The 23,785-nt window shown below is 34.7% G+C and overlaps 1 protein-coding gene across 4 annotated transcripts in view; it reads right to left on the bottom strand.

Annotated features, from left to right (window-relative positions):
* The window catches only part of MTA3 (metastasis associated 1 family member 3), a 133,848-nt gene that overhangs the window by 80,334 nt on the left and 29,729 nt on the right, over positions 1-23,785 (bottom strand). For all 4 annotated transcript variants that reach the window (XM_027641528.1, XM_027641530.1, XM_027641527.1 and 1 more), the window contains exons 5-7: positions 16,907-16,970; positions 15,801-15,918; positions 1,255-1,357 (exon numbers count right to left, since the gene is read on the bottom strand). In XM_027641528.1, coding sequence (XP_027497329.1) covers positions 1,255-1,357; positions 15,801-15,918; positions 16,907-16,970 — 285 coding nt within the window. The remainder of the gene's footprint in view (positions 1-1,254; positions 1,358-15,800; positions 15,919-16,906; positions 16,971-23,785) is intronic.

Here is a 23,785-nt window from a genome sequence, read left to right as displayed (position 1 = left end):
GCACCCCATAACAGTCTGCCCATACATGTCCAGGTATTATATTGCTGGTGAAGAAGTAGTTCTGTTTCCTGGGTTCTGTTCTATGGAGCAGCTACCAGGTATTGTGATCTTCTGAATAGATGCATGTTAACACCTAAACCCCTCTGGCTCTCTTGAAAATTAAACAAGGGCAGGCAAGTTTTAGCACTGTCTAGAAAGGAAACAGCACTAAAAGTGGGAGAGTAAGAAAAAACCAGGTGGATCAGCATCTGACCTGTAAAACAGTAAACTGGTAATCTATTTTACCATACACATAGGCTGGAAAATATAAAGCAACTTCTCCATTTCCTTCCTTGAATGCTTTGTTCAAAAGGGAGAAAGAAAAAGAACAAAAACTAGAAACCACGTACAAGGATTATTTGGCTAAGAAGATTTGAGACTATGCTCTGCAACCAGGTTACAGAAAATACAGGACATGGAGTGATTCAGGATAAAATCCCTGAGCTAACTGCGATTAACAGTTCTCTGCTACCATTAGAACAGTATTTTTGTACTACATTTGTAAGTAGCAAAGCCTGGTGTATTTTATGAATGTAGAATTGTCCTTCAGTCAGAAGTGTATAGATTTTTTTGAAGTTGGTTGTTTTTTTTTTAAAAGTAGAGAAGTATTTTTAAAGGTATTTATTAATTCAAAGTGCTTTGATGTTCCTCTCATAAATCTGCATAATCACATTAATTTATAAAATTGAACTGACCTGATTTTTTTCACTAATGAAATGCAACACTTCAAAACTTATATTTCAACATTCATTCAAAATAATTGCACTGCATATTATTCAGATTATGTGCATACTTGGCAAGTTCTGCATTCATTTAATTTGTTAACATTTTCTTTATTTCTACTCTTAACTTCTATTTTACACCATGAAATTCCAAGTACTGTAATACAAGACTGAATTATTAGCACTGAAATCCTGTTTCATTTACTCTGAGGGGAAAACAGACTGATGTCTACATTCAAAGTATCAAATTCTACTACAAATTCTACGTGAAATACAGGGAGTGTAGCATTATTCCAAAACTCTCTTTTTCTCTCTCCTGTATTGGAAACTTCAGTAAATATAACAAAGTTATGGTCTGAGTTTCTCTTTTAGCTAGTTTTGGGAAAGAGTAGGGCTCACAAAATGGCAAACAGGTTGAGTAACATGATATGGGGGAATAAATAGTCAGCAGGAAAAGGAAAAGGATTTTTTTATTAGAGGATTTTAATCTTACCGTGCTACAACTAAAAACTGGTCAATCTGACGGTCAGTAAGGGGGCTATCTGGATCCCATACTTTTACTTCCAGCTTTGCCTGTTCTCTGTCATCTAATTCTCCTGTCAAAAGGTAGATGGGACAAAACACTTATTACTCACAATGTTTTTCTCTGTGTAGTTCTTCTACTACGTTTAAAAGAGACATTGTACATTTTTAAACACATGAACACATGAAGTACTTAACAATCAGCAGTAACCCATTTAAATTCCATAATGTAGCATCATCAAAATAAATCTCTTCCGTTAACATCAACATTTCAATTTAAGGAGAAATTCTTAGGAGGTGTAGTATAAATGAACCTTAATAAAATGTGATTATAAAACTGAAACCATAACCTAACTAACCAGTGGTTTCTTTAAATTGCTTCTCTACTATATGAAAGTTACTGTTTGACTTAAGCCATACTGAAACAAATTTCACACTTAACCAGCTTTAGTAATTAAATTCTATTTAATTTCTATTCTATGCCCCCAAAATAAAAATCATTAGGCAAAAATGCTGTCTGCTACATTTTAACATATTTTTCACCTCTTCAGCCACTACATTATCTACATTGTTAACATAAATCATACTATTAAAATTGCTGTGTACATTGACTAGTTATATCCTCCTATAGAGTAATACATAAAGCTACACCACAAGAAATTTACTACATACTACATCATCATTTCCCAACTCCATTTTTCTGAACAGAGCAATTTGTGAACACGCACATGGCCAAAACAACAGTGGTGGTTTCTGCAATTTAATTTGTCCTTTATTCATTATTACAAGAGTATGACATTTGTACCACTTGGAAGAACAATGAAGTGTGAATTCATTACAATGATTCCCATTCATATGGAAGCCTAGATCTTGTCTTGCCTACTACACCAATAGCTTCTTCTGTAAAATAAGAAACATTTCAGAGGCTAACGGAGCAAGCACCACGTATTCTACTAGTCCAAGAAGATTTACCTGTGGGATGTAGCTAACACATCTGTGGCCACAACAGATGACAACAATAAAGTTAAAATCATTGTCTTTCCTTGCTGTTTTAAAATACAAATGTGTTCTTCCTTCAGTAAACATGTGAAAAACACTAATGTTTAGCTGGTTGCCAGTATTATCTGTGACTTTTATGAGCTACTATGAGAATAAAAAACCTGTTGTCAGACACAGCCATTCCACTCCCTTTGAAAATCTAGGCTGTGTAGGTACCTCTCTGAGCACACAGAAGATCACCTTAGTCTGTGCTATTTCTTATGACTTAATGAAAACAGTCAGTATCATCAAGACATGAAATAACCCGTACACTTAAGAGGCTGGAAGCAGACTTCAAACCAAGCACTGGCCCTTCTGAAATCACATCATATAAGGTGAGTTTCTCTAGCACATTCCTTCTGGAAGGGAATTAAAATGTGGTACATATTTATCCCTACCAAACACACAAGTTGGGACTGCACCATGCTGTCTGGCTAATGTTTCAGGAACAAATTTCACAGTCACATTCTCAGAAAAACACAGTACATTACTTTCTTCCAATACACATGCAATAAAGAATTGGCTGCCTAATGGGAATTCTGCTTCTGTTCAAGCTAAATCACATCTAGTACTGGAGACAAACTGTTAATTTCTGGCAATCTTGGATAGGATTTTAGGTCTAAAAACTCATTCAATGGATTACACACCTGTCAATACATTCATTTTTTCCATCTGTGACAGACACTTTGTGGGTGATGTTCTACATTTTATAAATAATCTCTGAGCACTTCATTTCAATCTGTTGATATATATTTTTTAAATATCTTTAATGATATTTAACTGTTTCAGGACATCATATTCTGGAGATTATAACAATACTCAGGCAGAGTACACTTCTCACAAAGAGAAAACATTATACAAGCATAGCATGAGTATTCAAAACATGTCACTTTCCTGATTCAAGTTTGCAAAAAGACCAAAAAAATTGCAACACTACTCTTTTTACTTAAATTGCTACTACAAAGTGTTGTTGTAAATCTTGATAAAAATGATTCTGAAATATTGCCAAGCAGTATTTTGTAACAGCAATAGACATAAATAGGACACAAGCAATAGAATATCTATACCAAAAGAATCTAAACCCATAAATTAATTTTAGTATTAAATATCACTGCACAATGGTAGGCAGCAGTTTCCATAAAATAAGTGGTCTGTGCCAAACTGCACTTAAAAAAAAAAAGTTTCATTCAGATTTTCCACTTAAATGGTAGGATATTATCACTTGAAGAGGAAAAGTAATCTTAAACAGATCAAATCATGGAGGCAGTCAAAAAGTGCTGAATCTTTGGAAAGTTCATTTCAGGAATAAAAATGAACATTCTTTCATGCAAACTTCATTTGCATGTGCTGAAAGTATCAGTATAGGATGATCACATAAGATAAACAGATCTTCTTTCAAAATAACAATTATATACCCTCTCTGCTTTACTTGACTATCTTTACTTAGCTAATCATGCCTGTAGGCATCCATATACTATAGGATTTCTAATGTCGCAGAACCCTTTAAAACTAAGATGCAATTTCTGTTAACACATCAACCTTTATCTTCTATAGTGTTAGAATTTGACACTAAAGTACAGGACATTCAAACTGAACAGATGATAAAGTTGTCATAGTATTAATTCCTTACCCTGTAAAACCCAGGTCACAAATGGAATGGGGGAGTTTAACTTTTAACACTTTCAGCGCATCTGAGAAGGTTCAGTTTCATATGTGTCACCTTCCCTCACTACCACCATCATACCAATGACAGCTTCTGAGAAATACTGAGCTATTTTTTTGAACAGCCAACCTAATCCTGATGACTAATTTTACTGGAAAACATTAGTAGATGGTCAGAAATACACCTGGTTTATGCCTCATCAATCATTCAATGTCTTATTTCTCATGGCTTTCTTCTAATAAGAAAAAGTTGTTATTTTTTCTTCTTGAAAAAAAAGTAAAAAATTTGCATTTCAGTTAGTCATTTTAAACAAATGAAAGCATGATATGCCCCTCCTCAAAAACAATTGTAAGTAAAAATTTACAAAACAAAAGTAAACCAAGTGAAACTTTTAACCAAATGCAATTAAGACGAAGTACAAGAAATTAAAGATCTTTTAGACTTCGCTTCCTCTAGACAAATACTCCAAAGGTAACTAGTATAAGCATGATTCTATGTTACACTCAACTCTTCAAAAAATAAAACTGAGTTACGTGCAAATAACTTCTCTAAAAGTAACATGAGAAAGCTTAGATCACTTTAAAAGTGTAGGCAAATGGAAAATTATTTGTTTACTTTTCAGTTTCAGAACAATCTCTCCTCTCCCTTAGCTTTCCTGACAGATGTGTATTCAGGTTTCAATTAGCCATTCAGATAATGAGTTGCATATTTACACAAATCTCATGGTAAAACTCAATTTATGAACATAACACATGTATAAAGACTAGAAATGAAAAATAGGCACATATAGAGCCTACAAATGAAAGATATCAGGTGAAACAGGCCTGTTACTTGTCGACGGACATTTAAACTGCTACTGAGCATTTTCAAAGCCAATAGAACATGCATAGTCCAGTCGCCCCTTATCCTCTAGAGTTTGAATTTATAAAAAAAAAAAAAATCATTCTTCTCTTGAAATAGAACTGCTTCCAACAACCTTAGAGTTCTCTCAGTGTTCATCTTTATGGTTCTTATAATTCAGTCACTGATGATCAAAAAACAAGACTCAGAAAACACACAAGAGATTTAATTCATTGAGTTCTAAATTCCTAGAAATAAACAGAAATAATTACACGTTCAGAATAAATTGAGCTGTAACCATGCATTAGTGACCAACTTCTCCATAATGCTGCATCAAGAATGGCTGGCTTATGGAAATGCCCAATGCTGGAAGGAAGGAAAAAATGAGGCTGCCTCTTCCCCAAAACCCTGTAGAACAGTCTGCAAAAAGGAACTTACACAAATCAGAGAACATGGAGACATAATGTCCTAAAGGCACACTATCTCACTTTTTAGTCCTTACATTAAACCACATTCAGGTAGAATCCCCACAGTTCCGGATATGAAATAATCCATTTTAGGGTTTTTTTTACAGCAAAACTAAAGGCAATGACTTTATTATATGCATGAAACTACAAAGTCACCTACCATTCAAGGGCAAGAGTAAATATTCAACTAATGAAAAGATACCTGAAATTCACCTTTATTTTGGAATTAGCTTCTTGTACTCTTTTGATATCCATAAATAAACCTGAACAATGTGATTCTGGACTCCCCACCCCCAGTTCAGATATGTTTTGGTTGACTGACACTGTACAGTGGTCTAGCACCTATTCCAATCTGAATACACAAAGACTGCAAGAGTTTTTCTGAAATTCCTGAAATAACAACACACGAGGTAATACAGTTTTTAGGAAAGCATAGCGAAAGTGATTCTGTGTAAAAATAATAACGGTACCATACCATATATGAATAATAATATTTAAAATATTTATTTTTTAAAAAGGGCTACCACAATGCATAGATATTGTATTCCTTAAAACAAACAAACAAACAAACAAACCCAAACACCAAAGAACAAGCAAACACACTGAAAACTGACTAAATTAAAATGAAATCTTTGGTCCTGCAGTTTTGGTTCATTTTTTTTAAAAAAATCCTTAATATTATACATAGGCAAATTCCCTGTGACTTCAGCATTCTAAAGATAAATAGGACTTTTCATGTGAATAAATTTAAACAAAACAATTTAGAGAAGAACTTTTTCTTTAGGATGCAAAGTATTTTGATTTATTCAAATATAAAAAAACACATTTCATCTGCATCTGCTATTTGTTTTTCATTTTCTACAGAATAAACTTAAAAGAAAAATCAGACTTGCAGTAAAACAGCAAGAATCTGAACTTAGAATAAGTCCATTTAGGCAAAGTTACTGAGATAGAAAATACAGCAAAGTCAACTAAACCCTGGGACATTGCTGCTTGAAAGGTGATTTGAGTGCTCACAGGGATAACAAGTACATACACAGCATGTAATAAAAAAACCTGTATCCTTCATAAAACTGACTACCTGACAGAACTCATTCAGTACTAGAACAATCTCAGCCAAGACTCTACAGCTATTATTGATAACAAAATCTTTCCAACAGCAATCATACACAACCTTCCACACAAACGTCGCAGCACAGACCATTCATGGTACAAACAGAAGGCAAAAGATAAGACAGCTACTTTAACCATTTCCTTCAAGCTGATGAAAAATAGGAAGTTCATAACAAACAGAAGACTGAGAACAGAAGCCTAAGTCTTCTCAAGAAGCTAAAGACAGTAGGACATCATGGCTCTCTTTTTATGAAACTAAAACTCTGACTTCTCTTCAAGCATAAATCAAACTTGAGAAAGGTAGTCCTTGCTTTTACAGTTTGGGTCAGGGGTAAAAAAAAAAAACCAAAACAAAAACCAAATAAAGAAACAAAAAAGCAAACCTGCAGCAAATTGCTGCAGGTCCCACCCACCTGCAGCAATCTCCAAGCAGAACGACCCACATAACACCCCTCAACTGTGGAACAGTTTTTATAAACTCTAATTGATAAGCAACAGGATTTCCAATTTTTCCAACTTATCAGTTGACTGTTAACATAGAAGTTGTGAATGATCTGAGAACTGAAGCTCAGAAATTTCTGTTACCATATTATATACTTAGTATACTTATACTATTCCTATATAAGGAATAAAGAAACCAACTTGATTCATGTAATTGAGTGCTTGATCAAAATTATACATGCATTTAATACCTAAACAAATTGTACCAAAAGGCAGCAAATATTTTTAAATAACATTGAAAAGACTTAATAAAACACTATGGCTTGTAACATAAAGCTTCAAACACCTAATTGAGCTTCTGTAGTACATGTGGCTGCAACTCTAAACTACAGATTTTCCTTGCAACTGCATGGTTAGGCAGAAGCAAAGTCTTTACTGAAAACAGGTAGAGAAAGGCCATTTACATGTGGTTTTGTTTAATTTATAGTAAAACTGATAAAAACCTATAAACATACATTGAATTGCCCAGCACATAAATCTCTAGTCCAGCTCCCAGAAGTGAGATTAGCAAAACTGATGTAAAGGATATTATCCTATTAAAATTTGACATGAATAACATTATTGTTTGTGATGAGCAAGCATTTGACAGTTAATTATGCAAAATTTACACTGAGCTTAATAATGAAAAAAAAAATCTGCAAATCTGACAAGTGACTACCACATTTAAATTGGATAACCCTCAGGAAACAGCTCCTTCTTTTAGAAGGTATTATAGAAAAAATTCATCTTAAACTCAAAAGTGCAACCAACAGAAACTCCATTTGAGAATAAAATATATTTGATTACATATAAACAGGAGTTTTATTATTTGTCAAGATTTGTTTTATCTAATCTTAAACAGCTGATGCATTTTAGATATCAATTGTGCAAGGGGGACTCTAGCTTTTTATACAGATACTTTGCGTAGAGTTTACAATTTTATTTACTAGAAGGGAAAAAAAAAAAAGAAAAAAGCTTTGAACAGAACATCTTCCCTACAGGCTTCTTCCTGCCTTTCAGAGATTCTAATTCCTCTTCTGTGTGTCTTAGTAAGGGCACAGTCCTTGTCCTTGCCCAATCCACACTCTTCCTATATTGCTTTAAATGGCCAGAGAGTACCTAATTGTATCAGATCATTGCTCCATAAAGAATTCCCTGGAACACAGTGGTCTCCTTTTAAACCAAAATGCAAGAGAAGCAGCACTGGGCTGGGAACAAGCCTGCAGCTGGGAGAGGACCATTAGCATGAGAAAAATTGCATGGAGCAGTACACAGACATCTCCATAATAGTGGTTCGAAGAACATCCCTCCAGGCTAATAAAACAGGTACTTGCAGTCTGCCATTGCTGGTAGGAGTACTCGAGTAGGACTAGCAGCCAGTTCTCTAGATAAACCTTTAAACCAAGTCATTCCACATCATACTTGTCCATCTCTTGATGCTTTTTTCCCTTCCATATACCTCTGCAAGGAAACTAAAAACTTACTTCCCAACTCAACCCTAACATACTCGCATTTCCCTCTATGACATGTCTCTGTTTTGCTCGGTGACCTCTGGTTCTACTTGACTTGCTCAGCATTCAGAATCCTCACAGCAGGCACAAGGAGCAGAGCCAGATGAGCTGGCAGGAGCCGCTGCTACACACAGGCAATTAACTTGCAGAAACCATTCTTAGCAGGCACTTCCCATTGTTCAGATAAGCATGTGCACACTTTTAGCTGTGAACAGCTGCCCCTGTGATGCTGCCCAGGATAACACAGTTTGGAAATCTTTGTGTGCCCAAAGACATCATTCAAGCACCTGAGCAACTTAGGACAAGTAGAGAAAATTCAGAGTTAACTCCCTGTACAGTGTATTTTCAAGCTGGTGGTTTTGTGCTAAATCTAAAAAATTATTCCATATTTTTACAAGAGAAACAAAACTTTTAAAGGTTAGTAGCTGCTCTGTTAAGTGACTCATACTATGCATATGTTATACGTTTTCCTATATTGCAGTATTATAATCTAATTATACTGAAAACTTTTTGGTAGGTATTAATGCTGTTAGCTTAACATTAGTGCTTGCAGTTCCTAATCTTCAGGTGTTCCTTTTATTTTTAGACTAAGATTTGCTAAAAGCTCAACATATTGTCTCAAGCCTTTATGGAAAAGTCAGCTGAAACTGAGCATGCTAATGACATTGACTGAACACACAGAAAGAAGTTATCTACTACTCAGCGTCATCACTGGAGGGAAGGTGACTAAGTAGCAGTTTCAGGTTTCTCTTGCAGCTTCTCTTACTGAAATGACTGTAGGTAAGCACAGAAAAAGATGCATCCTAAGATCATCTTTGAAGTGTGGGTATTTTGATTAAACAACTGTCCACTCACATGCCTGTTTACTAAGAGGTAAACTTCCAATCCCAACTCTTTCTCTACAAAGACACACTTCCCCAGGATAAAAGGCAGAAGACCATGGTCTGAATCTCCTTAGTAGGTTGTTAAGCTGGAGCACAATAGTAGGATTGTTTCATGTCAGAAATTTCAGGAGGTCTCTAGCCTAAACTCCTCCTCAAAGCAGATTCAGCTGTAAGATCAACCAGAGCTGTATTTTCTTGGAATTTGAACATCTTTAAGGACACAACCTCCCTGTGTACTTGTTCCACCATCTGACCATCCTCATGGGAAAAAAATTATGCTCATGACCATTCTACACCTCTTATTGAAAGTTATGACAGCTTTATCCCATCCTCCCACTACACACCCCTGTCAAGAACCTGTCTGTCTTCTCAGCAATATCCCTCCAGCCACTGGGGGGCTGCTGTTGGTCTCCTGCTGTGAAGTCACCTTTTCTCCAAGTTGCACAAGCTCAACTCCCTCAGCCTGTCCTTGCAGGACAAGTGCTCCAGCCCTAACAAGTGTGACAGCCTCCACTGAACTTACTTCAGTTTACAAATAGCTTTCCCATATTGAGGGCCCCAAACCTGGATGCAGTAACTAGATGGGATCAGTAAAGGGGAATGACCACTTGCCTTGATCTACTGGCTATGTGCCAGATGGCCACCTTCACTACCAGAGCCCACTGCTGGCTTACATCCTCTTTCTGTCTGCCTGTATCCCAGGGCCTTTCCCACAGAGCTGCTCCTCTCAGCTCCTTCATACCCAAATAAATTCCATACATTTATGAAATATATGAATAAAAGTACCTTCCTATGCTATAATTTTCCCTTCAGCTCAGAAAAAATTATTGGCATCTCATACCACAAAGGAAAAATAATCTTTGTGAGTCAGACACATTAGCAGATGTGGGGTTAATTTTTTTTTTTTGTCACTCTACTTTCATTCTCCTATTTGCTACAACATTATCCAAATTTCAGAGAGCATTCAAATGACTAAAATCTTCTCAGACCATCAATAGAATTAAAAGGTCGATAGATTACCTAAGGTTCCAAGACCTTGACAATCTGTTTAAAATGGTTTTCTGCATTTGCAATGACTGCACAAAACTGCAGATGTTCACGTGCTTCATGAAGAGAGCTAAAACATCTACCTTAAAATGAAGCATCTGTAGGAGAGGTCAAAGAACAATTATACAATATAAACAGTAACAAGTTACTTGAGTTTGGACAAGCATCTTCTCAAAATTTCTGCAAGATCTCGAGGATACAACAACTAGTGACAGTGTCACATGAACTCTAATCCACTTGTCTTATACCTAGGGGTGCGAAGGAGGGAATGTGGACAACTAAGCATTGTCAAGGCTCACAGCTATACTAGCCAAATTCGTAGGGACAGATCAGCAGGCCTTTGAAAAAAAAGAAAAATCACACCTCACATAATTCTAAAGTTCTTCAAAAAGATCATAGAGATACATAAGGAAGCTCAAGGTGACAGCCTATTGGGTCTCTAATGGACTTTAAATAAGATTTAACAAAACTAAGAAATAACAAGAGGCAAGATCTTCTGCATGGATAGACAGAAGATGGTATGATTCAGCATGGTTGTTCCTATAGTGGTGGGCTAAGTTTTGAAAATTATTTCAACACTTAACCATGTTACATTGCCTAACAGGACTGTTCTACACAACAGTACACAAATGGTTCATTCATTATTGCTTCACAAAGCAAATGTAACATCAGAAAATTTATTCTGATGAATTACAATTAATATTTTTATTTTAAATAATAGGAAATAGTTACTATAAATTGTATTAGCTTTCTTGAAAATACAATTTAGTACTTCTTTAATTTGGTTGGGGTATTTTCTGTCAGAGTATTACTGCAAATAGTTTCACTAGACTTCCATATCATGACAACAAAGCAGTCAACATAAAGTTTTTTGTTAGGTTTATTTAGAAAATATCTTTTGCTGCAGAAGTTTTAATAGAGCTTTGACAGAGAAACAATTATTGGCCTTTTTTGCCTTTGTTGCAGCCTCTCCACTACCCTATGAATAAATGAAAGTAAGCATTACTTAAGAAATTACTGAGATTACTGTAAGCAATTGGCTTCCCTGTCTGCAACACCACTTTGACTGTAATTGTTTAGCTAAGCTGCCGTGCATTTTACTTTGTGTAAGCGCATTGACATTTTGTGACAACTACAATTAGGCCTGCGATAGCATGCAGGAGGCAGAAAGACCAGTGCAGACATATGACAGAAACAATTACACATTATATGAAATCCTGCAGAGCAAAAAATTCCCACTTACTCCCATTCTTAAGCATTATCCTACTTGCTAAATGATATCCCTAATGCTATGCCAGCACTTTTCTCTGTCATTCTCTGTTTGTTAGTGAACCATGTAAGACAACCTGTCACTGCGTCAGTAGTTCCACTGCTGAGCCATACTAGTTGAAATGCCAGAATTTAAAAACATTTGGATTTTAAAGTTGTGAGACAAGGAAAAAAAAAAAAAAATCAATGTTACATAAAAGTCTACCATGTATCTAAACTGATTTGTCTTGGTGGAATTTCCCTGTACACAAAACAGGACTAAATAAAAGTTGTTAAAGGTGACAAGAATTTGATCATTTTCAGAACAATTTATAAAAGTACGCCTTGTAACCAAATAACAATGGTAATAATTACTCGCCCAAAGCAAAACTCCATAGGTTTCTTTCTTGCTTGTTTGGGGTTTTCAGTTTTGTTTGTTGAACTGAGTCACGTATTTTAGAAGCTGTTGTTTAACTACAGTAGGTGCATGCACCAGACAGCAGCTTCTGGCCATCACATGCAGAAACTGGGTACCTTGCTCCTGTACTGTAGAGATGCTTGAAACAAGATACTCTTTGTCCAAATTTGTGCTTTTGGTTCTCAGAGATAAACTTCTTTATTCTTGCTTTGCACAGATGGGAAGAATGTCTCCAGTGTGGGGTAACAGATTTGAAAATAAACTGCTACATCCACAGAATAAGCCACTGAAGAAAGTGTTTTTAAAACAAAGAAAGGACCTTCTTCAGTATCCTATTAGACAGAATCTAAGTCAATGCTGTAGAACACAGTCTCCTGTTCTCTAGTGTATTAAAAGAAACTAAAAACTCAATCTTCAAACTAGAGAACAATCTAGACAAACTGGAACACTTGGCACTGGGGGGAAGGAAGGGTTTCACACAACCATAACATCATTCAAACCTGACAACTTTTACTCCCACGTTTTATTCCCAAGGATGTTGATAATAAAAGTGGTAAGAGACTGCTCAAAGCAATCTGGTCTGGTCTCTCTCCAAAGTTCCAGTCTTCACTAAATGTGTGATCTAGGTGATTTAGCTAAACCATTACAAACAAAAGGGGCAAGGAAATACAAGGCATATGCATTTTGAACCAAATTTTAATTTTGTTTATACTTGTTTACTGCAATTGTGTAAAGGATTTATGATTCAAACCATCTCTAAAGTGGAAAAACAGTTGAATCTGGAATATCTCATTACGCATATTGATTTTAATAAAACTTTCTGTCTTTCGAAAGTAAATGAAAGCTCTTTTCATTTCAAAAATTAAAGAGAAATATAAAGCTACCCAATACACCCACAGGGCAGGGGGGAAAAGGTATGCTGCACTATCCAAAGCCTAAACACTCAGTTTTGGAGAACATTTTATTCAATAACACAAAAATGGTAACATCAATGCATGGAAAAAAAAAAAACTATTCCTACAAAAAAATGCATATATTTCTCCAATGAACACTAAGAAAACACCACCACCATCAAAAAAACAGTAGTCCTTTCATACAGAACATAAGTTATCATGGTATGGAAAAAGTGCAAGCAATTTGAATTTTTAATCTATTAGAATACATCAACGTATTTACATCAAAATAACTTAGTGGTTCCAGGACTCTTTTTTATTTTTCAGCCCTGTTGTGACTGGTCTTCTGGAATCTGAACTGGTAGAATTGGTATGTCTTCAGTCATTTGAATTGGATTTATATGTCAGTAACTTTGAAAATATAACAACTGATGGGGTGTGAATCTTCAGTTTTTCTAATTTTTTTTTTTTTTAAATGGGTTTGGGGACTTTCTGTAAACATAAAATACACCTATCAATCACCTTCAAAAAGTTATTCTTCCTTTACATTAGAGGACAAATTTTATGTGTGAATAAATTTAGCAGTGTCTTCTCTTTTTTTATACTATACTATTATTAGATGATATAAAACCTGATTTTTCCTAATTGACTTGAAGTTGTCTAAATTCTTTCTTTTGATATAAGGTGATCTGCTCTAACTTTTAGTTTTAAAGAGTCATACATTATAGCATAAAAATTTGGAGATATAGCTCATTATCCACTTCTAACAGTATAGGCTGAAATCTACATAAAGATTCAAAATCTTCACAAAATCCCATAAAATCCAAATATAATTATTTTATTCTATTAATTTTAAAAATCATTTAGATTTGCTTTCATGAATGAAAAGACTTGACAGCGAATGGATTAGCTTCCAGGCCATCAGCTTATATAAAGAAACAGCAACAGCTGAATCACCTTTGTTTTTCCCTGGAGGTCAGAGGGCTATGGAAACACTTAGATAACAATCAGTCAAAACTACCATAATTCAGACATTTTTATCCTCCTAAAACCAAATCCTTTTTTCCACCATCCACTTGAAATAACTGCAGATTAATCGAGCTAAACCGCTCCAGTGCTCTGTGTACCAAGAGATCCTTGATTTGTGGGCTTGCTGTTTTTAAACTTTGATGGATTATTATTTCCTTCTAAAGACAGCAAGAAAACTGCATCACTTATTGCGTTTTGGGGATTAACAGGGTGTGAGAAAAAGAAGATAGTAACATAGTGAAATCGTGTGTTCATGATGTAAGAGAGATGATCTACTCATTTAACTAAATTAAGTATTTAACACAGAATGTTAAGCTCCATAAGAATTTAGTAATTTACTTTTAATAAATATGGAATTTAACTTTAGGGAAAAAAATCAAAAAACTAAAATTTCAACAGAAAAAACATTTACTTTATATGTAATATTCACTATTTCATAATTAGGCTCTTTCTTTAGTAATTTAAGTAAGCAGAACTCAGTAGGAAAAGACTTCCTTTCTGGCAGACAACCCCAGCTTATCCTGAAAACCTTACAGTTCAACCAACTACTTCAGAATCACATCAGTACTTCCTGGCTACTTGATACACACACTGAGACAGTCCTTTTCTTTTAGTCCTCTGGCAAGCTTTCCTCTTGAGCATATGAATGTCTACATAAATATTTTTTTCTTTATGACAGGTACGTTTTACAGCAAGAATAGCAGTGTATCATATTCTATTCATAAACTTGTTCTGAAACAAGTTTGTACAAAAACAAATCTGGAAATGACTTCTTATAGTTTATTTCTGGTTATTAAAAGTCAAAATAATAATACAGGTGATCTACTAGAGACCATTCATCGTAAAATAATCTGCCATTTGCCAGAAATCAAATTCTTCTTGTTTTATAAAAATTATCTCGTTTCATGCATTTATTAAATAAGCTCTGTAGAAATTGGAAATAATGCCTTGTTTTTAATTAAAAAAGTATACAGCAAAAAAAAGCAGCCCACAATGAACAGAAAACACATTTAAGGTTACAAATATATATATTGAGAACTCCTTGGACTTATTGCAAGTGATACTCTTCTCACATCTTTTCTTATGAAGGAATAAATATCAAGATTCTTGAAAATAGTATCTACATCTGGATGCTTCTGAGGAAACTTTTTTCTTTTGTTAGCACTCAATATAGAGTGGGAATTATGCTGATGAAACCAACTCATTTTAAAATTACTAAGTAAATATAACTGCAGACATAAGACACAGATGCTCACGGTTCTTTAATGTCATCCAAACACTAAATAAATATTGTATTTGAAATTTTATTAAAAATAATAGTTCCCATGTAGCAAAATACTAAGGTACAGGTAGTAGTGCTAGATTATAAATAAATAATATAAAATTTAAAAATCATCAGCGATTTAAAGCTATGCCAAGGTTAGAAACATTTGTTTCAAACATGCTACAAAACAGACAAGATGCTCTGATTAAAGACAGTATTTTAAAATAAGAAGACATGAAGAAATATCCTCTATGCATAGTCTGTTTAAAAAGGAAGAGAAGAAATTTATTTTTCACTTATTTCACTACTGTGTTATTATTACATAAAATCTTCTCTCTGTGCAGCCTATATTAAAGAACTAAGCAGACCATGCAATTAAATAAACAAATATCAAATGCCTAAACTGCATTATGCACAAACTGGAAATGGACATTGTCTTTTCAACAGCTACTGAATTACCCTTTCCTTTCTTTCTGATATCTAGCAATATTCATTAATTTCCTCAGACCTACCATTTTACTTTCTCTGCCTCTATGTACCAGTTTAATTCAAGAGTCAGCATGAGCAATATTGCAAGACAAGGATTTTTACTTTTTTCACTAATCGAAGATCTTGTATTTACCTTCTGCAAGCATGTCTGGCACATCTGCTTGATATCTAGGCCCCACTCTGATTTCTCCCTTGTCTGCTAAAAGCGTTTTCAGTGATGGATCATATACCAGTGAATAAAAAAAAGTATCCTAAAAAAGAAGACACGTTTGCAACAGCATAATACTCTTTAAAACTGAGGTTTTAATATTTCCTTTTGGAAATTTGCACACTTTACAGAACCCAGGTCTGGCATTTTTACATAACACAGATGTTTCATGAGTGTTTTTAAAAGGGTAATCAAAGCTTCTGTCTTTGCTGGGACTTATTTCAGAACTGAGCAATAATGAAAAGATTCATACACAAAAATATATCAATGGAAAAAAAAATGTTAACTTCTTTCTGAATTTAACATGTTTCCACTCATAAGTACCTCTACTATATTGACTTCACATGATAAATTAGTCTCCAAACCCATTAAACACTGTGTAAACCTTCTCAGACATAAAAATAGGTATTGGCAAATCTGGTACAGTATCTAAAGTACAGTGTAAGTCCTGTTTTCAGAAACATTTTTACCAATTATCAGTGGGTTTGGTGTAGAAATTGAAAAATAAAGACATCCTAATTTCAGTTTAAAACCACTGTCTGCCTGATGTTATATCAAGACACTCCAAAGAAAAATATGTTTATTCTGAAGGCATTTTGCACTATATTTTGCAATTATCTTTCAAGTTCTTGGGGTATTTTCTTCCCTTCTGGTAAAGCTAGGCATCCTAAGTACTTTCCACAGGAAATGAAAGTTGAGGAAATACTTTCCAAGTATTAAAAAGGAAAAAAAAGCCATGTGGATTCTCCCTTAAGTATCTGCTACAGGAAAACATCTGTATATTTTTCTTCTGTAAGATACCACATAAATTACTTCAAATTAATTATTTTCTAAATACAAACATATTTTTTCAGAGTGTCAATTAAGATTTTATCCAATTTTTTTTTAAATCAGTGTTTTCAACAACAAAATTTTTCTAACCTATCCTTCAAGAAAAGATTTTCAAAGTACTGTTTCCCCATTTGTTAAAAATACAGCTGTAAAAGACCAAACCCATTACAATATTTACCCAAACAGAAATCATATATTACCTCTTTCTCCAGGTATGACAGCACAGATTCTGTCTCATTCAGAAGTGCAACACTGCATTTTCCCCTACACAAACATAAGGAAGAATGATTATTTTGTAAAAAGTTCAAATTTTTATTAAGGAAAAAGTTATTTACAAGGAAATGATCTAGATATACTTCAAACTATTATGCTAAAAATATAAAAATATTATAAAATATAAAAATGAACACTATCATACTTTAAAGATATCAAAATAAACAGCAAAACAACCGAATAAATGGCTGTACTGACCCACATTCAAATACATTGGAATTCCACCAAACTGGGAAATAGTTTCAGGAATGGAGAAGCAAAGAAGGTGAAGAGGTACTATGGCAAACAGTAAATACACATTCAATTAATAAAGAGGTCTGCATCAATGAAACATCACCTCAAAGTGACTTAAGTCCCCTAAGTTTGGTGCCTAATTTGAAAACAACCCAAACTAGAAAGAATATAAGGTTTTACCAGTGTCCTGTAAAAATAAAGTGCTTTTCTCTTATGAATGGAATTGTTTCTGATAATGAATCGTGGAACTCTATTGATTTCTTCTATGACCACATTAAAATGCTGATGACTACATTTCTGCGCAGGCTCCTGTTATTCAGTAGCAGTACAGACCTGCCCATGTGTAACACCTGTAGTTAAAGCAATGGGAGTTTGACCCCATTACCCCCACCCCTTTCTCATCTCCTTCTCCCCTAACATTGCCTTGGCCTCTAATTCCTCTGTCTCCATCTTCTCTGTAAATAATCTGCAGAATTATTTTTAACAAATGGTATTTTAAAGAAACACACATGGATGTGGATGAAAAATGTTAAGTGTGCTGAATCATCTTGTTAGCAACTGGCATTTTTATGTTATCATTTACAACCAAACTACCATTATATATACATAATTATAATATATACTTATTACCCTTTACATACAGCACCTTGTATTTCATGCACCTAACCTTCAGTTTAGTTGGTATTTACCAGGAAGTTCCAGTGGCATTACACATATGGCTATAGGACCTCTGCCCAGAACACTCATCTCCCATCTTCTTCTGTCATGGAACAGACCAGCATACAAATATAAAAAGAATAATTGTTTGCAGAGATCTTTTTGATTTTAAGATAACACCAAAGAAGGTATCGTAAAAACCTGTCTGTTCTTGTCAGTGGATGCCAACTGCTAAAGTCAACCAGAAATACTGAATGCCAGCGGCCAAGGCCTGATCATTAGGCGAACATACCCAGCTAATGTTTTATTCATTGCCACTGCACATCTTGAGAAAGGGAGTTAATCTACATATGAAGACTGCAGTATGTAACCTCCTGAATTTCTCTTCGTTGTCATACCTGTCAGAAGAACTACACCACCAAAGAGAAATGGTGGAAAGATGAGCGAGAAAAATCTGAGTACAATACACAAGAGTAAAGGAAAAGACTCCTGTAGTAGGAAACCTTTTCTATGCTCCACCAGGTCTTTGAAGGTTTCTTTGAAACTTTTGGCCTTGATAGTTCCAGAACATTCGCTTCTAAAAATTCATTATATGTTGTACCATGAAGTCAGTTTGCCAACTTTATTTTAATGTTCTGTTGGGAGCAAAGGGCTAAAGAGGAGTTTACCTTTCCAGCCTGCTTCTATTCCATACACCTCCAGAATGCTCTCTCTTCAATACAGCCTACCCATATTTAACTCCAATTACTGCAGAAGCATTCATTGCTTCACTGCCATCACAACTGCAGGAGCATTTTATTGACTGACCTCAGATTTTGTTGCTGGTAACCGAAAAAATTCATTTTATTTCATTAAGAGATGAGCTTAATACCCCCAGCATGTTCTTTAAGGGAGTGAATTTCTACTTGATGCTACATTTCTTTGAACAACATATTAACCATGTCATGGCTGGAGTCACACAGAGGTAACATTTTGTATGTGTATATGACCTCTCACATGCAGAGACTAGAGTCTCCAAAAAGATAACACTAGACATACAGTAGTAGATACCACATTAAACAAAAACAAACAAACCACCAAAATGTCCCACATTTGGAAAGAGGTAAATTACAGAATTTTTTTCTGATTTTGACTCTATATATTAAAGTTATCAGTTTCTATAATGTAGAAACCTGTAATACTTAATACAAATGTTTTGGAATCTTTACAAAATGAATAAAAGGCTACTGTTTATATATCTCCTCTCTTTTTTCCCCCCAATCAGAGGAAAATCTTATCTGTCTAGTTGTAAATGGTCTACTGGGTTGAACCAAGCATCCAGTTCATTATATTGTCTCCAGCATCTCTCAATCATGGATGCTGAGGAAATTACTTAAGTGAATATCGATTTGCAGTGATGTCCCTTAATATTCTCCAACCACCACCGCACTTTTCACCCTTTCTTCCAGTACTAATAATCAAAATGCCCTGGAGAAAAAGTTAACGTCATTTAAACCACATTACAACAGGACTTGGGAGTTATTTCTCTAAGGCATATATTTGAAAACCCAGAGCTTCTCCACATTTAAATATAAAATATTTTCCTCCTCGCAGTGTTCTGGAACTTCCTTTATTAATGTTTTTAAACAATTACAGATAACTGGGACAGATGGAGCTATATTAAATAAATAATCAGTGTAACAGGATAAAATCTGACTGTTCTAAACTAGACACAGAAAAGAAAGGGGGAGCTAGCTACCTATGAAAACAAATGAAAGAGAATGTACACTGCATTTACCAGATTATAAAATCAGTTACATAGTGAAATAAAATTATACTCTTTTTGCAAAAACAGTAGGATTTCTGAAAGATTTGAGTATTATTTAGACTGGTAGTGTACAATGCCATAGTTTCACTGTTCTATTGGAGTCTCTTGCCTGAAATATTAAATTATGCAGCATTTGAGAAATAAAAAAAAAAAAACCCTATAAGAGGAGAGCTGTCTACTGATTTTTCACATAAGACACCTTCTTCTTATGCAACTGATTCTCTGCTTTAAGCTGTATTCCTCCACCAAGTAGCATTCTTGACTTTACTGGTATCATCTGGATGAATTACTAGTAAATAGCATCAGAAGGCCTCAGAAGTGATGTTAAGATGACATGTCTGGTTTTGACCTCTTTCTCAAATTAAAAATATTCAGAAAATTTTTTACTTCCTACAGATTTAGGCAAAATTTATCTTGTATGAATGCTGAGGGAAAATTTCAGCAACCTCAGCAATGCACAAATAACAGTAAACAACAGAAATAAGTTAGCTTGTATGTTTTCACTTACAATTTAATTCTGATGAGACTAAGTTGTGCCTTCAGAATTCTTTCTGCTCTTAGATGTACTTCATATTTAAACTGGTCACAAAAAAAAGTTATTCCATTGAGCTGACAACAATGCCAACAAAACTGTTGCTGGTTGATTTAATGTTATTAAATCAGCCAGCAACAAAAAGTAATTTAGAGGTTTTGCACTAATAAAAGAGGACAACAAAGTTTGCCTATATATATGCTCATGGTATTACCAGCCTCTATCCTACAAACCACTCAGGATTCAATTGCTTCTCTTGTCCTAGTAACCAGAGCCACAACTCATAACTTTTTTCTTTAAAACATTAATCATGTGAAAGTTCTTTTCATATGCTACACCTTCCTTCACTCTCATTTGTTAGGAGCTCTTGTCTGCTTATCAATTTTTTTTCGTCTGTTTCAGGTGACACCAACCATGGGTTGACAATTCCTGAACATTTACAGTCATGAGCTAAGGGATGCCTGATAAGCTATTTCTCCGTGCCTACGATGTACTTCCGTACCGCAGGGAAGCCCTTCTGTTCCAATACATAAATGAGACCACACAGTCTCCCCAAAAAATTGACTTTGGAAAAAGTGCCTTAATGATTTTGTAGGAAAGGATTTCTTCAAAAGCCTTGGAAAGAAAGTCAGGACCATACAGTCCCAAAACCAAAATACAAATCATCTACAACCAAAACTGCAAAGCACAGAGGTGCTAACATGAAGATTATAAGGAAAGGGTAAGACATTCTGATCACTGTGGTAGATAGAAGTCTCAGTGCAGTGAACATAAGGATTTGTTTCCAACCCTCCTCCATGTTTTTGGGACTATTTTTCACGGAGGGCAGGAGGTGCTGTTCACTGTGGAACAAAGAAAAGGAGAATAAAAATAAATTCTAAAAAGTAAATGGCAGCTTTGTGAGACCCTCATAGGTAACACTTTCTTGGGCAATTCAATAAGGAGTCAATGGAAATCAACACTCCATGTGAGATGTCATTTAGTATGCGAGTCCTGAAGGAGAGATTTCAAGGACAGTAAGCAGAGACAGAACCTAATAAACCTTGAAAACTAAAGACAAAAATGTGCCACATTTCAGTGAGATCCAATAGAGAAATGAAAAAGATGTAGGAACATATTTCAGAAAAGACTGTGACAACAATCAGTATTTAAAACAGAGAAGTACAAGACTGGCCTTACTAATCTATTCCAATGAAGATAAAAGATGAAGATAACAAGCTCAAGAATTTAAGTAGCTTGAAAATAGTTGTACCAAGGCTATTATACAAGACAATGTTATGAAAAGATTTCAATATAGCCTGTTTAAATAACCTAGAGTAAAGTACCAAACTGTCCAGAAAATACACTTAAATGATTTCTTTTTTGCACTGTCTGGGTAATTGTTCTGTAATGAGTTCTTCCTTAAAGTAATCAGAAATATAGATTAAAGTCTTTACCAAATTTTTAAAAAGCTGATGCAAGCACTTGTATTTTAAAACTATCAAAATTACTCAAAATAACAGCAACTGTTTCATCTTTTGAAGTCCCTGTTTGTTTCAGCACAGCCCTAACTTTTAAACCAGTGGAAATGTCTACAATTGCTGTTCTGCTGTTCTTGCAGACTATTTCTTTATGTTTTCATCAGATGAGTAAGACAGCTCACAACATATAAATCTTAGATTTTTTGGAACAGGAGGTATGCAAAAAAAAAAAAAAAAATTACAGAAAGAAACATAACACTTGCTGCTTGTCAACCAGCACAAATCATAGCACTGGAAAAGGCAATGTCATGGGAACAGTATCATGCCATGCAAGTCTCCTACTGAATGACATTGATGCAGTACAAGAATTCTCAGAACTCATTGCTCTGGGTTCCCACCAAGTCAATGAAACTTGATACGCACTGGTTGTTCAGATACAAGCGGAAGAAAGAAAAAAGCATATGCAAGCTTGCCCCCACAGACTTGGAAATAACAATTAATTGCCCTCCTGAATATGACAGAATTACATTGGGCAATTTTGTACAGATATACAATTGTATCTTGATGATCTGCACCAAGAAATGTTAGTCTCTCAGCTGAGATTTGGAACACAGAAGCATGAGTCACTAACTAGACAGTCTGAAAATAAAATATCAGGAAAGAATATTAGGAAATATTACGCTTGTGAGAAAAATCTGATTTGATTTTAGCATATGCTGTTACTTCTGTGACAATCAGAGATTAAACTAAAAAGAAGATGCATACGGAAGAGGGATAGAAAGAAGCACATGCAGGAGTAGAACTTGGGAGTAACCTCTCCCACATTCAGCATGAAGCAAAAAGAGGCATAACAAAAGGTACAGATATTGAGTAAAGGAGGAGATAGCTACCTTCAATAACAAAGGTTTTCATGAACTGTCTTAAATGAGAAAGTGTTTTAAAGATTTCCAATCAAACATCCCTTTACAAGCAGACTAAATTGCAATGACGATCACCAAACAACAGAGTAGGAACTGTGGAGTCCAAAGAGCTTCTACTAATTATATCGAATTGATTCCCCAGTTATGGGAAGCCAGTGCTAAGAGTACTTGTGTATTTTACTTTGGAACACAGTTTAAGGGGCACAAAATGATGCCAACAGGTACATACCAATGTCTTTATAGCAAATTTCGAGCTCTCAAGATAACAAAGACATTAACAACTGGGGAGTAAGCTATTGCATAACACATAAGAAAATAACAGCATCGTCAGAGTGATTTAAATCTGCAACAGATCCTTAACTACAATTTGACGTTTAAAATATTCAATCAATACCTAGAATTGACAAAAAATATTTGCATTGTATTGGTTCATACTTAATTGCCTCTGTTCATTTACAGGGCCATTTCAAACATGAGGAAAAAAAAACCAACTAACAGAAACCATCTGATTGGTGACTGCTACTGGGATCTGTGTCTGACAAAATGATACCAGTCTCCTAAAGAGTACAAGATTGTGTATCTCTGGCCACAAGATAAACCAATAAACTTGATATTACCTGATTAACACACTCTTGATCAAATAAAACTAAAAACAGAATGAACAGCGAATTGTTTTATGCACATCTAAATGAACTAGATGCCTGGCATCTAAACATATGCATAGATCATACAGATGGCCCAGGGTTTTTACAATACAAGTGGGTTTTAGTCAAAAAATTCAGAGTTTTAATCTTGATTAGAGCTGGAGTACTGATTTTGAGCACTCCAAATTGGTAGGATTTGCAGACAGTCTCTTGGAGAAATTGTGCACAACTGACATGGATTGAAAAGTAATTAAAAGGTAAATATTTTCTTTGTGTGGGCACAGTAAAACTACATATTTCAACATCTCAAAACAAGCATAACTGTATATGTGTACCTTCTATACACTATTGTAGGAAACTCATGTCATTGATATTTTTTCTTTAGGGATTAATTCATGTCAAAAAGTAAAAAGGTTACATTTTAGCACAGCAGCGCTGATGCACATAAATTGAACAAAAACAGAGAAGTTTTTAAGCTGGTTAAGAATGATTTTTCATACAATCAGGAAACCACTCAGGTTGGAAAAGATCTTTAAGATCACCAAGTCCATT

Source organism: Corapipo altera, unplaced genomic scaffold, assembly GCF_003945725.1.
Source record: "Corapipo altera isolate COAL_440 unplaced genomic scaffold, ASM394572v1 48b, whole genome shotgun sequence".
Taxonomy (NCBI): Eukaryota; Metazoa; Chordata; class Aves; order Passeriformes; family Pipridae; genus Corapipo; species Corapipo altera.
Note: the sequence above shows the minus strand (reverse complement) of the source record. Positions and strands in the feature narration are given on the sequence as shown.